Source organism: Aspergillus alliaceus, assembly GCF_009176365.1.
Source record: "Aspergillus alliaceus strain CBS 536.65 unplaced genomic scaffold BDW43scaffold_16, whole genome shotgun sequence".
NCBI lineage: Eukaryota > Fungi > Ascomycota > Eurotiomycetes > Eurotiales > Aspergillaceae > Aspergillus > Aspergillus alliaceus.
The window spans coordinates 96,536-112,738 of record NW_022474699.1 but is presented as its reverse complement, the minus strand read 5'-3'; the positions used below and the strand labels follow the sequence as shown (position 1 = coordinate 112,738).

Sequence of the window (16,203 nt, the reverse complement as noted above, 5' to 3'; positions counted from 1 at the left end):
AGCTCTCGATGAATCACTTTTTGGGTTGCTCAAGAGTGGACGAAACTTCGTGGTGAACGGTCCAAGGGTTCGACAAATCACTAGTATCAAACCGCAGGATTCTCTCATCATGTTGCCATGTCTTTCGAGTGGTGACTGTAGTCTTCGTTTGCCATATGCGGTGGGCCTTGGGGGAGGGGGGGGGGAATATGATCGTTTACCTCAGCATTGCAGCCATTTTCTGTTTGCTTAACTATGGACTATCGGTGCTGTTGTTCTCGTGGAAGGCAAAGGCTTCTCGTGTTTGTGTGGATTATATGAGCTTATGTATCTAGGTGTTGGTTTCATATCTTTCTGCAGAATAAAATGGATATACGTGTTGAGGATATAGAAAGGCAATTAGGGCTCAAAAGATGATGATGTCATAAGTCCGCGTGCTCACGTAAGTTTAAGGGGGAAAAGCCAAAAGAATGTGTGCTCGCAATCCCCATGTCAACAATGCTCCCAATATGAACTCCTTGAGTCGGCGAAAGGCGTGCAACTCGTGTATTAAGGGGAAGCGAAGATGCGACCTTCAACATCCGGCATGTGGTCGCTGTGTCACCAAAGGGGTTCATTGCGAATATCGTTCGACCAGATTACATGACCCGCCTCCAACTAGTTCACCAGCATGCCAAGACCAAGACTATAGTCTGACTGACATAGTCGGACCAGTCCATACAGATACAAGTAGTAGTGGACTTTTGTTTCCCTTTGCTCTCACAGGATACCCATTACTTCCTCTTGGGCACCTGAGCGAAATCTTCCTATCCCCCGACTCGTGGTCTCTCGTCCGCCGTATCTCTACCGCAGACCAGGCTTTCGATGCATCTTCGCTGATCAAGATAGTCCGGACCATACAGCAATGGCTGAAGCAATGGGTTCTTGAAGGAAGCACGCTGTTCATTCACCCACACTTATATCCTGGTCGACTTCCCAGCTGCCTTCAAGATGCGTACACATCTGCAGCTGCCTATTTCCTGCAGAATCCCTCCAATAAAGACATCACCAACCCAATTATTGAAGAACGGGTGTCCGAGCTTCTAGCTGAACCAACTCCGTCCAGCCTTACTGACCACCTTGCCCGTGTCCAGGCCTTGCTTGTATACCAGATCATCTGCCTATTTGACGGTGATGATCACCAACGCTCCATAGCTGAAAGGCGTATTCCGACACTCATATCATGGAGCAGCCAAATGTTGGAATGTGCTCGTATCAGTAGCGAGTATATCCAGCTAGCGCAGAGTGGGCATGGCCCACAAGAACCACGCCAGGAAGCCTTATGGAAAGCCTGGATTCTGGGGGAGAGTGTCCGGCGAACATGGATGATTAGGACGACCATCGTGGCTGTCTACGAATTGTTAAAGTGGGGCCGGACTTCCTGCGCAGGCGGAGTGAAGTTCACAGCCCGGGCTGGACTATGGGAAGCGCCCACAGCCCAGCGCTGGGTGGCGGCGTGCCAGCAACAGGACGTGCTATTCCTGTCTGGTGCGGATGCGAATCGATTGTTCGTACAGACTCGCCCTAACGAGGTCGATGTGTTTGTTCATTTCATCCTCACGGTCATATTTGGCTTGGAAGCTGTGGTGACTTGGGTTCGTAACACTGGATATAGCCAGACGGGTACGACAGAGGATGGGCTATACACATCTCTGGCCTTCGAGGAGCCTCGATACCGACTTTGCGACGATGACTCCGAGGCAGCCGCTTAGCCGTATGCTAGTCTTTTTTACTCCAGTAGCTATCACAAATCAAAGGGAATATATAGGGGCTAACGAGCTTCAGCGCCTAAGAAACATTCCATTCGTGAAATTGGGATCTTCAGCGTTCATCATCTTTCATTCACAATCCACTCTCGCACCAAGTTTACGATTGATACCCAAACCTACCAGCACAATCACACCGGACAGAACCAATCCACACAAGATACCCTTCATTATTCTACATAACTTTCACAATAAACAAAACAAATCAGTACAAACACCATCCTCCCAATAAACAAAAAGAATCAAACCAACAATCCACCCCCATCGGAACAAACCATACCGCCAGTAGCATTAGTATCCCTCATAAAATACCCATAAACCTCCGCCACCTCCTGCGCGCTGCCCAACTTCCCTAACACCCCCGTCTCAGCGATCCTCTCCCTAACCATCTCCCTCCTCTCCCCTAAAAGCCCCGTATCAGTCGGCCCGGGACTAACAAGATTCACCCTCAGCGGCTTCAAATCCACCGCCAACCCCCTCACCATGCCCTGCAACCCCGCCGCATACGACGCAAGCACAGACCACCCCGGAATAGGTCTATTCGCTACCTGGCCGCCCGTAAAGATCAACGAAGATGTAGGTCCAGGATTCATGAACGCAGGCGCGATCTTAGCAATAAGTAACGGGGTGAAGAAATGTAAGTGACCTGCAGCCGCGAGGGTTTGCATATTAAAGTCTTGGATGGGTAGTGGACCGGGGCGACCTGCGGTGTGGATTATGTGGTCTAGTTTGGTGGTACCGTTGTTGGTGACTGTTGAGAGGAGGTTGGCGAGATGGGTTTCTGGGTCTGGGGAGAGGAGGTCGATCGTGTGGCCTGTGGCTTGGTATTTGTGTTTGTCTTTGTTTTGGGAGGAGGGAGAGTTTAGGGTTGCGAGGGCGGTGGTTATTTTGGACTGGGAGGAGGAGGCGATGGCGACGTGGAGGCCTTCGGATAGGGCTAGTTGGGCGACGGCGAGGCCTATTCCTGAGGAACCGCCGATTATGAGGATGGATTGGTCTTGTATTGGGGGCATTGTTTTGGGGTTCTTGTTGATGAGTGAGGTATATATATTGGTTCTGGATTGAGGTGTGAAGTTTTGTGGTTTATATCTTGGTCTCTAGCATGGCATTATACATATATATAGCGGTAGTATTCACGTTGACCCCAAACAACAGTGCCACAGCTAGTTTTTTTTTTCTTATCTTTTTTTACTAAATATGCGGATCTATAGCGTCAGAATCCCGCTACTTGGCTAATCTTCACCTGATAAAGTTACATTTCTCATCACACGTTGGAACCTTTTGGCGGAGTTATTACAAATCGCGGAGATGGAAGTTGAGCTGAAGAGGCGCCAAGGCCGTTGATGGGGATCTTTCCCCCGACGCAACTTGAATGGCAATACAGTTGGCAACACCAGATGACTAGTATACTGGTAGTAGTTTACTCCGGTAAACAGTTGGACACAATAATATATCTATTATAAGCTTACAGCTTCCGTTTCAATGTTTTTCGGTTTTTATTGCGACCGTCCGTTTATTAAATACATACGAGTCTTCCTCGAGTTCCCGTCAACGAGCCAAATAGCAGAAGAGACATTAGAAAAACCAAACTAAAACATAAGGGGAGTAAAGGGGAAGAAAGTGGAACAGAAACACGAATCTGAGTAACAAGCCTGTAGCCCGTGGATCAGAAGCTGATCAGACTTGGCAGAAGTAACCTGCCTCTGCAATTGAATTGAAGGTATCACGATACATTTACTGTTACGTCCATGTTAGCGCGTCATCGGATTGAGTGCGAGACCAGGGCAGCATACAGAAATCTCAGCCATTCCAAGGTCCTCTCCAGCGTTGGTAGGCTGCTGGACGGCTCCGTTTGCAGGGGCATTGCCCTCCGCAGCACCTCCATTTTCGGCACCGAAGTAGTCTACCATTTCAGCATCAAGCTCCTCCACGGTCTTGGGCTTGGGACGGTTCGATTTGGCCGCATTACGGCCACCACGGCCACGGCGATTGCGTCCACGAGCGTTATCGGTGGCTTTGCTGGCTGTGGCTGGCTTGGGCTGGGACTTGGTTTGTCTGTGGTGAAATTAGAGATGGTCCTTCGAGCCTTCAAGGGACATAGACGTACGCGACACGCTCGCCAAGGGGCTTGGGAGCCTGAACTTCGGGGGCATGCGAGGCGTCAACGACGACCTCAATCTATTCAATGTTAGATGGGCATGATGCAAGCTCGAGCGCCGACACATACCTTCATGGGACGTCCATCGACAAGCAGTCCGTTCAGATCCTTGGCAGCCTTCGCAGCTGTGTCGGGTTTGCTGAAGACAATGGAGGCGATGCCGCGGCTAGTGCCATTTTGGTTGTAAGTGAGCATGACTCGCTTGACGGGACCTGCGGATTTAGAGAAGTATTCCTACAGCCAGCAGACATGATTAGTACTTGGGTTCATGAAATTGAATCAGTGTCAAAAGGCCGGCATAGACAAAATTTCGAGAAATGACGCGCGAATTGGCCCGAAACTCCACAGCAAGAGCATCAGCGAGCACACAGCGGTAGTTAGTAAGATCACCCCAGGATCGAAGACAACGGGCTTCTTGACAAAGCTCGAACCGCGCACAGGCTTAACAAGTAAAGTCTGCTTCAATCATTGTCGACCCCATTTTCAATATCCCCGAATCCGTGCCTTGTGGATCATTTTCCATCCACACCGACCGGTACCTGAAACAATTCACTTCCATGGATTGGAGCTACCCAACACCACGTCCTAACCCCTCTGGTACCGACACGGTCAAGATGTTGTATAGTCCATGTGCGGTGAAGACTCATAATGTTCCCCCAGAACACCCACATGGAAGCCCGTCTCAGGGCGAAAGCAAGGCTAGACTGGCATCGCCAAGGTCACGATAGAGGTGCTTCCTGCCCCGTGTAAAATGGCACTCTCAATCATAGACGATGGGAAAGATATTCCAGAGTAGATCGCTTGCTGTATGTACTGCTGCACTACTGGTCTGCTGGTGCGCTCGCTGATGCCCAACACCCGAGATCCAAATTCTAAATGGTGTGGTCAAGCGGGGTAAAATCAGAACGGCGTGTTTCAACTACCATTCGTGACACAGCTTGCAGCGTGCTCGCGAGCGGACTATCAAAAGATCCGCTCAAGCCAGACACGCTTCACGCAAGACTGCGGGCAGGACTCGACTTCGGCTGACTCGCAGGGCGCTAGATTCCAGATAGCGCGCGAACATGGCTCGAAGGAGTGCGCTGCCTATGCACGCGGCAAAAAAGAAAAGAAAAAACGGTCGCAAAGGTGCGAGGGCGTCGTGACAAGGTTCGAAACGCGTGTAAAAGCCGGTGTGCCTCAAAGGTCTCGAGAAAGAAAGACACGGCGATAGAAACCCAAGGCGAAGGCCTCTCAATCAACATACCTTGATATTGGCCTCATTCACATCGGAAGGCTAATGACGTTAGCATGGGATTCCATCGTTAAAAAGTTCCATACCGAGGGAATCGGGACTTACCAAGCCGCTAACCATGATCTTGCTCTCGGTCGACCCAGGGTGATGTCCAGCTTGGACAGCCTTGCCGGCAAGCTTGGCAGCCTTTGTGCTCTTCTTGACTCCTCCAACAGCAGCAGGGGCCGGCTTACCCTGGGCGGCACGACGATTGCGGCGACGAGCGCCCTGACGACGGTTGACGAGGATCTCGTCGAGTGACTTGTCCAACTTTCCAGACATTGTGTTAGGTGATACTAGACGAGACTGTGACTTTGAAATGGATTCAACGGTGGTTTTGAGCGAGCTAGTTGTTGCGCAACTGGAGTGGGTCGCAACACAGTGTAAGGGGCAGGAAAAAGTCTGTTTTTAAAAGATCTTGGTTCTGGAAGCAGTAGCTGCCGGAATTAATGGCAGATAATAGAAGATTGAAAATGTTGTGGAAGTATTGTACACCTTGTGATGAAAGGCGCGACAGGTGAGAGGACGGGCTAAGGAGAGAGAGAGAGAAAGAGAGAGCGGGAATGGAAGGGAAGGCGACGGACAAACAGAAAAGAGACTTGAGGCGGTGCCAGCCGCTAGTCCCTTCTGGGATGCGTCATCCGCAAATAGAACACGTCAATGACTTCACTTCAACAACACTATAACATGTTGATTCATTCATTTGTCAATTCCTGTATTGCACTCTAGTTGTTTCTAATGTGTTAGACAGCCCATTCAAGCGATCGATTTTTCAAACATCTATCATTCTCCTTTATCGGGATCTATTGCTGCCCAACGAATTAAAAGGCCCTGGACCCACTCCGAGAATACTGATATTTACCATTTATCGGATATAGTAGAGAGAACATGGAAAAAGCCCAACGCTGAAATGGCCACTTGTACTCTGGTCTCAGGACCTGCCTCTAAAATAGATAAACAAAATGAAAGTGAATCGAAAAAATCCCATGTGCTCCACCCGGCCTAACTCCCAATTGAACATCAATAAAAGCTAACGCTTTGATGGCATGTCGAGTTCGCTCGTAACGTCATATTACAGGGCATGCGTAGATTTCAACAAACGCTGTAAGGTCCCTCAGCTCTTCAGGGCTTCCAATCGACCTCGCATCTGTGCGAGCGCGGCTTCTTGCTCCTCGAACTGCTCCTCGGCCGCGGGAGTCTCCTCTAGTGGCTCCTCGGGTTTGACCGCGTCGGCTTGCGCCAGCTTGCCCTGCAAGATCTCCTGCAAAACCTTGTCAACTTCTTCTTCAGCTTCGTCCTCTTCCTCCTCCAGAAGCTCATTGTTTGGTATCGCATCGTCTACCATCTCTTCAATGATCCCAGCCCGCACCAGCTCGGTCGACAGTTGACGCATCGTAGCGTTCAACTCGGGCAGTCGAACCAATGTGTTGACATCCTTCATGATCCCAGTCGACTTTTTCAGACTTCCTTGGATCTTCCGAACGGAGAATGCTTCGTTGACCTGCATCTGGACGCTTTGGAGTTGAGCTCGGCTGGTGTGTAGACGGGTGGATTGTTTCCGAATCCGAACTAATTCCCGAGCAAAGGTCTTGGCCTCCTGCGTGGCCTGCTTCGACTGTGATGGGTTTCGCTGGGCTCGGCGAGAGGCATTCACAATGTACTGCCGTGTTTTGTTCTCGAGGGTCCGTAGCTGTGCGATGTCGCGATCCAATTGGCGAGTGTTGGCGCGGATGAGGGCGTTGCATTTCCTCATCTGTACAGATATGCATGTCAGAATGGCAAAGGCAGAGTGGGACAACTATCCCAACGTACCTGTGCCTGAGGATCAGGCCCGAAAAACACCGCTTTGAGGGTCTCCATGATGAATCAGGTTCACAGTGCGATCTGTTGATTGTAGGATATATTATAAAGATGACTGTGGATGTTGAAATTGGCAACAGTATATAAATTGATTTAGGAAGGTCGACCGTTTATCAGGAAAGGGCCCAAGCTGATATCTAGGAACTAAGACTGTTGAAATAGGTGGGGTTATCAATGCAAGATGAATTGGGAAGCGGACAGGGTTCCTCGGCAACGTGGTGAGAAAGCGGGGGATGAAGCTGGGTTGTCAGCATCGGCGTGCACTTTTGAACGGTATTAAATTACACTGCGGGTTCGATGGTCCTCCGTGGTGATTCTAAACAGCATGATTGCCTAGGAGCCAACGGAAAAGGACCCGAGATAGAGAAGACAATCTCGAAGCCAGCGTACGGGTCCCTGCTGAGTCATCGATTTGTGGGACTTTTGTTACCGCCTTCCGGTGACGGTCGTGAGTTGTATGCCCCAGGCGCGCAATAGTCCGCAAACAGGGCAAACAGCGGGCAGAGAGTGAGAGTTCCAGTACTTTCTAGAGCGGATCATCCAAGGAGTATTACTCGAGGGGGACACAGACTTGGAACTTCCTCAGCTTCAACTCTCCGCGATATCACTATTCTTCCCGTCTGATATACCTCCACCCCACCCCCTTTTACCATCATCACTCCTCTTTACATAAATTCTCCCCCGTGTCGCCTCTCACTTCATAATGACTCGTCCTGAAGGTATGTAATTTTGCAGTCCTCCCTGACCTTTCCCCGCTTTGCTACAAGTCATGTCAACATATCCTTGTTACGCGCCCTGCTTCTCTTCGTCAACCCTTCTCTGCCAAATGGAGCAAGTCGAGGAGTATATTAAGCAAAGGGCTCTTTCTCATTCTTGAAATGAATGTCCTTTTCTACCCGATCGTTGGTCGCTAACATGCCGTGACTCTAGTTACATGGGCCCAGCGCTCCTCCAGCTCTGACGCCGAGCGTAACTACCTCTACGTCAACATCAAGGCCCCCGATGTAGATCGCAAAGAAGCTACCCTCAAGATCACCCCGACCAATGTCACGTTCGCCGGTGATTCCAAGAAGGGTGTTCGCTACGAAATCTCCTTGGATCTGTACGCTGAGATCGACCCCGAGAACTCGAAAGTGAACCACAGCGACCGTGAGGTTGAGTTGATCCTGCGCAAGAAGGAGCTGAAGGAGGAATACTGGCCTCGTCTTCTGAAGGCTACTGAGAAGCAGCACTACCTCAAGACCGATTTCGACAAGGTATGGAGTACGACCCCGCTCGTGTGGGTAGATGGAGCTGACAATGGCACAGTGGGTCGATGAGGATGAGCAGGATGAGGCTGCTGAGGATGACTATGCCAACAACTTCGGCGGATTCGAAGGCCTCGGCGGCGGCGAGGGCGGTCTTGGAAACATTGACTTCTCGAAGCTCGGCGCAGGCCTTGAGGGAATGGGCGGTGCCGCTGGTGATGCCCCTGGTGCCGAGGGCGAGTCGGTATGTTTTTCGGCCCCGCCAGTGAACCTCTTCCGTCGAACGATTTGCTAACCGGTTACTGTAGGATGATGAGGAGATGCCCGAGCTTGAGGAGGCTGGGGAGCCGGCTAAGTCCTCCAAGGTCCAGGAGGTGTCTTAAATTACATTCTAAAAAATATTTGAAACAGGCTTGGTTCATGACATCAGTGATGAATTAAAATAGGAATCAATGAAACATATGAGGTCACTATATTCTTGTTGCGTTTGGTTTTTAAATACAATTTGATGGCTGGCGTCGGGGGTGAAGGTAGTGGACTGAGAATTGGTAGTAATCCTACAGATGGCGAAGACAATGAGATGGCCTTTTGATACTGCCCTGTAGCTACCTTCCCTTTGAATAAACTCCCTTGAAAAGAGTATCACTGAGAACTTCCAACGCCATAAGTAGGTCGGGTCTTCCTCCGCTCGACTGCAGCCTAGACTGATACTGCCAAGCTATAAACTCACACCAGCCACTTAGACGACGTAGAGACCATACTAACCCTGCCTTCCTCATCCCTCGAATATACTAGAGTGGGCATTGTCAACCTCGTTTCGGAGCTTTCCAGCCTGATGTTAGGAAATGTACCATGGTCAAGCATGGTATTACCCGGGTACGTACAGAATTGGATTATGTCTGCTTATCCATCTTCCAAAAAGACGCCGTTTCCGACATCAAGCGCCAGAATTACCGCCATCGCGACCCCTAGTCACGATGTGGCACTATAACGGACGTGCGTGCTAGACAGGACTACATGACATGATCCGGTGGTAGATGAGCCTTTAGCATCTATAAGAAGGTTTAGCGCGATATGGCGTAAACCAAGTCCGGAATAGACGAAAAGGTTTACCGGTATTTTGTCCGTTGCAACTATTCTGCGCAATACGCGCTTCGCGCAAGGGAGTGCTGGGCGAGTCCCTGTGAAAAGCAATCAATTCCCCGTGTCGTCGTTCGATTTGCTGCCAAACTCGCATTGGAAATGGGCACAATGTTGGCTGCACCATCCTCCCGTATCCAGGAAACATTGTCAAGGTCAATTTCTCTCCAATCGGACCGCGGGACAGATCTCAGACAGGACATGACAGGGATCTACTGTCCGCAGGTATAAAACTGGCTGGCAATGCCATATCTTCATTTAGTGATACATGACCCTGATATGGACTGGAAGGCCACTTGATTGTGACACATGACTCACTCGACACGGAACTGTTTCGATCAAGCGAGCGACGTCGGAGAATGGTGCGAAAGGCGGGGATATAGACTGCGATGATGTCGATGAACATTTCTCGCATGCCTAATCTGAAGTACGGAACAAGTGTTAGATTCATCGATATTTGGGCGCAGGAAGGGGGTAAAGCGGCCCACCTATTCCAGTTGAGCTGGCTTGGCTCCACCAGGGTTATTGTGAGTCGCACGATTCTACCAGTCATAGACGTTAGACGGGCTCTTTTTCTCTTTTTGTACAGCATTCGACATGCTTACGCGGATATAAGAACGACTGTTCCCGAACTCAGGAAACAGAGAACCTTCAATTTTCTTTTAGTCGTCAGGGGTTCCATCGTGCAAGTTGTATCTTAGAGGTTATGGAGGTATGAGAGGCTCACTTTGTTTTGGAGATACGGAGTTTCGCTAAGAGAATAATTGGCAGCGCAATAATCTAAGATAAATCAATACGGCTCTCTCTCGTACCTGGATTAGACCTACCCCGGAGTCGGTACTTCGATCAGAAACCAGATTAGCTTGTTGTACACAGCATGCTATGGATGTATGTGCCTTACAGAACGTTCGAGACTGTTAACGCGATGAATATATTCGGCGGCCGAACACAATTAATGGAAGGCAAAGGTTTGATTTGCCAGAATCTCCTGGAAGGGATGCACGAGAGGGCCATACTAAGCATGACCCCAACGTAGGCTAGAACACAGATAATTGTGATCAATAGCACGAGCAGGCGATGTTTCCCAAGGTTCCTTGTCAGGCGCCAGTACAGCAGGAGTAGACTGGCCTTGAGAAGCCAGAGCGTAGTCACGTAGGAGTACGCTAAGGCGAGCTCCCATTTCGTTCCAAAGATAAGGCGACGTGCCTCTTCGTCTCTTAAGGCGTTAATCTCCTCCTGAGTGAAGTCTACCTTGTTTCCGTTGATGTAAACGAGGTAGCAGCCGACGGCGTTGACGGTATAGAAGGCAGGGATGAACACAGAGAGACAGTCCTCAGCTGCCGGCTCACGGAAGCCGTACACCCAACATCGCAGCCCAATGCGAGCCAAAAGAATGACTATCCCAACACCGAAAAGGGACCATAGCTCGGGAACCCACTATGTTTGGTGATGTTACTATTTAGTAGAATGGAATGCCTCAGCTGAACGAACATACCGTTTCATCGCGTACTAGACTCATTGGAGGCAAATACAATCAACAATAGATGACTATACGTTGAATACAGGTAGCTTGGTCAAAAGCAATTAGTGCTTTTTAAAAAGGTGGCTACGCGCAGAACAAAGGGCTTAGCTATCGCTGGATATTTGCACGGGACTCGCATAATACTACCTACAACCCTAGCTCAGATCAATGGCCATCCAAAGGTGCATTAGAATGTGGGAAGATCGTAGGGGGCCTGACAACAATATTAGATAGGTCAACCAGATGTGGCAAGAAAACACCATAGATGTCTGGTATGCCTTAAATATGTTCAGCATAGGTGTGGAGTTTTGAGTCTGTTTCCAATTGGGGTAATCAGGTTGACATAATGAGTTTACCTCAGGCTAGCTCAGCCTCTGTCAAAAAATAAGCTGATGATCCTAGAACACAGTCGGATAAGGCTGTAGTGACCCATGGAACGCTTGGTGGACGCCTTGAGCTCCACAAAACAGCTAGTGGTGGTTCCGTTGATCGTGTGAGAATGGATGAACATCTGACCCCAGAATTGTCCATTTGGCCATCGAGCCCTAGAGAATTATCCAATCATTCTCTAAAATGGATACCAATGTCGGCTCTCGGCCAGTACATCATCCCACCCGAGTCTCATAGGCCAACAACGACAAGGGAAAGTTGTGGTTTCAAGTTTATTATCAGTAGTACAGTTTGACTATGTGAAACCGCTCCAGCCTGTACATTGACAGTCTGCACATTGAATGTGGCTCTATACTCCCTTAGGTAGGGAGTGATGCTACTGGAAAGTAAAGGTCAACCTAGAATTGGTGAGAAACAGTATGATGACGGACAGCTATATTGCGATTGAACCTATCCTATCGCTTTCTCAGTAAGGGCGGCGGGTGAAATATATTGGCTGCATAAGTACAGGAGTAACTATCTCCACCCACAGACCTCTAACAGGGCATGCTATGCGCATAGGACTTTTCCAAACAATCCCTCCAATGTTTGATTACTGTCGCACATTCTGATAAAATATCGCTTTCCGGCGCGTTGCCAACTCGCCCACCTAAAATTTATTAAACAGCACCTTTTTGTCTACGGAGCCATTAGCCAAAGCTTATTATTTAGACTGATTTTCGAAATACTCACTGCAAGGGAATGGTGACCATTCCGTCCCATCCTCAGGCAAATACACCTTGAATGCCCCATTGATCAATTTACTCTTCATCTCCCCAGCAGGACCAGGACTGCGTCTGAGACCATCTACCCGAGCAAAGACACGTAGCATAGAAGCCGCTGCAACGGTTACAATCTCTCGCCCGAGGCAGGAATGCGGTCCCCATCCGTGATGTATGTACAGCTCGTCAGGACGGTCAAGCTTAATGGCTTGAGGATCGGGGAACTTGGTTGGATCCCGGCCAGCTGTTACGAAATCTGCCAGGATCGTGTCGCCTTTCTTGACTGGAATGGTTCTCACTTTGTCTTCGATCGTCGTGTCGTTTGCTGCGTACCGAAGAACACCAAATGCTGGGGTTGATAGGCGGAATCTGTTTTGGTCAACTACCGTTGAACACGCTGATAGTTGCATCTGAAGGATTGAGCAGACCGTACCCTTCCAGGGCATATTTTTTCAACTTCTCAAAGGAGTCTTTGTCGTCGGATTGAGCGACCCTTTGAATGTCAGGCCAGTATTTATTATATGCATCGGACAGGTAGAAGTCGATGAGTTGAGCCCACTAGGTCTCATTAGCGGTATCTTCAATAATTTCTAGATCAAACATACACCTTGGGCTTGAGTAGCACAGGCGGCAGCTGCAGTTGGGATAATAGTCCAGGCTACCTCATCAGCGGAGCGTCCCCCATCGGAAAGTCTAGTATCCAGCTCTGGCCCATAGTCAGCTAACGGACACTTCTTTTCGCTGGTTCTGTGACTGCGTAGGATGTCGCGAGCAAGAGCAAAATGAGGTTTGTTTAAGCTCGCGACATGCTTCTGCATAACCTCCCCTAGGCGCTCGGACGACCGTGATGCGGTAACACGATGTTTGAACGATTCAACCGGGTCCACGTCCAAGAAGACATAGCCAAAAAGCTCTGCAAGTATGTCGTATAGTTCCCTCTCCGTATAGCCGTCAGCTTTGTCCTTGCTCTCTGGCGTCCGTAGGGGGATTCCGAAGAATTCCGCCGTGAATTTGGTATTTGCGAGGTTCCCGACGCTAAGGTAAATAGGTCAACGCTGGCTTTCGATGATGATGTTCCAGGGAGCATACTCGCGAACTATATCAACCTGATATGCTGAACCGAGCTTACGGCTGTATTTGTGCAGCAACTCTACTGTTACATCTTCATAGAACTGCCTCACCTCTTCAAGGCCATCGGTCGGTTTGTACAGGCGCTCCTTCACGAAAGCTCTCTGCTTAGCATTAGCAGATGAATCCCCACTTAGCATGTAATCGTGCTGTGTAAGCTGGTACGTATGTGGGCCCCCTTTAAGTCCATCAGCATTAGGGGCTAGGCTTAGTTGGTATGAGTGGCAACTAACACGGGACACGAAACTCTTTCTGATCATTCAGCACCTGTGTTACACCCTGCCATGAAGTCACTGCAGTAGGCTGACCCTGATAGGAAGGCCTATGGAAGTCTAACTGATCTGCTGTTCCGCGCTTTGTGAAGATTTCTTGGTTTTGCTCCGGTATGGTGAACGGGTACAGAGCATAGACACTGTTTGAAGTGTACCAGCCAGGGAAGGCTCGCAACAGAAGCTTGTACATCAGGCCGCCTTGCGCGACATCGAAGTCTGGGAGGGTGTTCGCAAACCTGTGAAAGCTCGGTGAGAATAGCTCTTGGTACCATTCATCTACTCCGTTCTTGCTTTCGTGGAATTTTGATAGGGACAGTGAGTGGTCACTTACCCGAAGTTCGTGAGATTTACGGGGCTATAATCAACGGTATAGAAACGATCACCCCGAACAAGCGTGTTAGCATCAGCTAAGATCGTTGCCGAAATAGTGAAACCTGGGCATAGCCCCGATCCAGGGAAAAATGGTTGCTTGGCTTCCTCTGCCTGTATACCGACGTAGAGTTCGATATTGTCCGGATGTCCATAGAGTGTCTCCACTTCAACCTAATCAGTGATAATCCAATAAGCTACTTAACCAGAGAACCTACAAGCTTCCCCAACAGCAGGGTCAGGGTTGACCTCCTCTAAATACCGCCATTAGCCAGATCGCCATCGAAATTTCCCTCCTGTTATCTTACCGAACGTTGAATACGTTTTCAGCTTGAAGAAACGCCGGAATTCATTCAGGGTCGCTAGTCCCCACTTTCGGCCTTGTTCGATGCTAAGAACCTCGATAGCCTTCATTGCTTGTGGAATGTTGTTCGCCCCGAAGGCACCTGGCAGAACAGTTAGAGTCGCAAGATTCATAAATGGAGAAAGTACAAAAAACACACCCGCGACACACTCAGTCCCAGTGTACAAAATATTCGCCAGATCTGCATCTTTGAAGCTGCCGTCCGGCTGTCGTTTCAAGCCTCCGAAAGTCCACTTTGCCGGATCTCTGTCAACACCCTGGAACCATTTCTGCAGGCCAGTAAGGAATTCGTCAACGGTCAAAGTGCCTTTACTCATTCCACAGCCGCTGGGTCAGAGTGGTATCACAAATCCCGACAGTAGTAGCTGCTTACTTGCATTCACATCTGGGCCAAACACCTCCTTCATGAACCCTTGTAACCAGGCCTCGTCGTGGTTGCTGATGGCAGCATGCCATCTATAGATCATATTGAACTCCGCACTGACTTGATTTCCGACACCCCTCGGAACGGTCCGTGAGTTCAATCCACTGATCTCTGTCCGCGGATCAAGTTTCCAATCCGAGTCGACCGGGTTAGTGTTTAGATTCAATATGGTTCTCAGATAGTCGCCTAGTATAATGTTCACATATAGACCACAGGTAACACTGTCAGTAGTCATAGGTAAGCGGATGACGTCGTCTAATGATTACAAGCAATACTTACAGTCGCCCGGTCTGGAATAAATCATTGTCCCGCTTTGCCTGCGCCTGAGTGTACCCAGGGCTTTCTGGAGTGATTCCAGGGGGTAGGCTAAATCTCCCTCGTTCGTTAATCACGGCCAGCTCCTTGACTATGTAGTTGTGGAATCGATTGAAAGCGATGATCAAAGCACACACCCCAGGAGGCTGTCCGAGCAGTCGTTGTTCAGCGATGGTGTCAGGTTTTAGAAGTCCATCTTGAAATGTGCGCACTAGCTTCTGCTGCTCCGCATTGTGGCCGTAGAGGGGGCCCAGGTCCAAATAAGACGAGTTCTTCAGTTTTGTCATATCAACATCGTCCGTACGGAAGAGATCTGCCAGCGAAGGTCAGTCTTACAGGAAGCAACATTAGACTACTGTTTGGTTTGACCGACCGTGAATGATGATAGTCGCAAAATGAAACAGGCTGCTCGATATCTTGGAAGGATGTTCTTTCGCAGGACCACTGCGCGCAAGGAGTGCTATATACAGTCAGCGTATCCTCATCATTAGCCGTATAATATCAGTAAGCTCACTGTCAAAGATCAGGGACGAATCTGGTAGCACATAGGGCCGTGGGTGCCGAGGAGTCACGCTCCGGACATAATGACTTCCCGCTGCTCCAAGTTGAGGATACAAGGGATTCTACAAATGTTAGACAGATGGTCGGCGCGAGAGCTGTAGGTGATTTTGAAGTTACATTATTGCTACCATCTGCAGCACGGTATCTGTACTCGTCGCCCAGCCGTGCTATAGGAGGGTGCTCAAGGCCATTCCACAGTGTCTTGACGAATTCGGCCGTGATCTCATCACGGAGACTGGAACCATTCGGTAGTGATGTGGCGACTTGAATAATTTCTTCAATCTGAACACAAAGAACGGTGTCATTCACATACGTACAGGAGGGCTGGGTATCCAATCTCTTACGAGGTATTCCCGGTCGTCAATAATCCCGCCGGATAGGATAGTCGAGCCTAAGCCCCGAAGGACATGTAGATCTGGGAGGATCCGTCTAAGCTGGCTGCCAATATCTTGCCGAGCTTCACTCAGAAGCTTCATCAAGTCGTGATGGCCGCTGGTGAAGCCTTCATGGTTTGTTCCCCCGTTGGCTGCCATTTTTAGGAATAATTCCTGCTCGTGATAATGGATTGTTTTGACTAGCACAAATCGTCCGAGAAGACGGGGAAGGGTCAGATTATATTTAAACTCTCCTCTTTC

At 49.4% G+C, this 16,203-nt stretch overlaps 7 protein-coding genes across 7 annotated transcripts; 2 read left to right on the top strand and 5 right to left on the bottom strand.

The window, feature by feature from the left end:
* Positions 1–488: 488 nt before the first annotated feature.
* Positions 489–1,730, top strand: BDW43DRAFT_310127 (Zn(II)2Cys6 transcription factor domain-containing protein; the record flags this gene model as incomplete). The annotated part of the gene is made up of 1 exon (XM_032046846.1): positions 489–1,730. The coding sequence occupies one exon, from the start codon at positions 489–491 to the stop codon at positions 1,728–1,730; it is 1,242 nt and encodes a 413-aa protein (XP_031901296.1).
* A 296-nt stretch (positions 1,731–2,026) lies between these two features.
* BDW43DRAFT_310126 (uncharacterized protein) lies at positions 2,027–2,797 on the bottom strand (the record flags this gene model as incomplete). The annotated part of the gene is made up of 1 exon (XM_032046845.1): positions 2,027–2,797. One exon carries the CDS (start codon positions 2,795–2,797, stop codon positions 2,027–2,029), a length of 771 nt encoding a protein of 256 aa, XP_031901295.1.
* A 76-nt stretch (positions 2,798–2,873) lies between these two features.
* BDW43DRAFT_273213 (RNA binding domain protein) lies at positions 2,874–5,760 on the bottom strand. The gene is made up of 5 exons (XM_032041601.1): positions 5,282–5,760; positions 5,189–5,218; positions 4,012–4,176; positions 3,892–3,962; positions 2,874–3,839 (listed from the first exon to the last, which is right to left on the bottom strand). Exons 1-5 carry the CDS (start codon positions 5,495–5,497, stop codon positions 3,536–3,538), a joined length of 786 nt encoding a protein of 261 aa, XP_031901294.1. The 5' UTR covers positions 5,498–5,760; the 3' UTR covers positions 2,874–3,535.
* Positions 5,761–5,928: 168 nt separating this feature from the next.
* Positions 5,929–7,618, bottom strand: BDW43DRAFT_273205 (ESCRT-III subunit protein VPS24). The gene is made up of 2 exons (XM_032041600.1): positions 7,028–7,618; positions 5,929–6,968 (listed from the first exon to the last, which is right to left on the bottom strand). The coding sequence occupies exons 1-2, from the start codon at positions 7,073–7,075 to the stop codon at positions 6,330–6,332; spliced, it is 687 nt and encodes a 228-aa protein (XP_031901293.1). The 5' UTR covers positions 7,076–7,618; the 3' UTR covers positions 5,929–6,329.
* A 160-nt stretch (positions 7,619–7,778) lies between these two features.
* On the top strand, positions 7,779–8,705 carry wos2 (Hsp90 cochaperone SBA1; the record flags this gene model as incomplete). The annotated part of the gene is made up of 4 exons (XM_032046844.1): positions 7,779–7,794; positions 8,006–8,331; positions 8,384–8,566; positions 8,631–8,705. The coding sequence occupies 4 exons, from the start codon at positions 7,779–7,781 to the stop codon at positions 8,703–8,705; spliced, it is 600 nt and encodes a 199-aa protein (XP_031901292.1).
* A 1,654-nt stretch (positions 8,706–10,359) lies between these two features.
* On the bottom strand, positions 10,360–10,981 carry BDW43DRAFT_310122 (uncharacterized protein; the record flags this gene model as incomplete). Its single annotated transcript, XM_032046843.1, has 2 exons — positions 10,360–10,899; positions 10,958–10,981. 2 exons carry the CDS (start codon positions 10,979–10,981, stop codon positions 10,360–10,362), a joined length of 564 nt encoding a protein of 187 aa, XP_031901291.1.
* A 1,042-nt stretch (positions 10,982–12,023) lies between these two features.
* BDW43DRAFT_310121 (peroxidase/cytochrome P450 family protein) lies at positions 12,024–16,101 on the bottom strand (the record flags this gene model as incomplete). The annotated part of the gene is made up of 16 exons (XM_032046842.1): positions 12,024–12,052; positions 12,107–12,504; positions 12,569–12,693; positions 12,741–13,170; positions 13,225–13,441; positions 13,497–13,771; positions 13,867–14,071; positions 14,123–14,158; positions 14,213–14,350; positions 14,408–14,575; positions 14,642–14,913; positions 14,972–15,320; positions 15,381–15,467; positions 15,522–15,630; positions 15,686–15,850; positions 15,913–16,101. The coding sequence occupies 16 exons, from the start codon at positions 16,099–16,101 to the stop codon at positions 12,024–12,026; spliced, it is 3,192 nt and encodes a 1,063-aa protein (XP_031901290.1).
* Between the last annotated feature and the right edge of the window lie 102 nt (positions 16,102–16,203).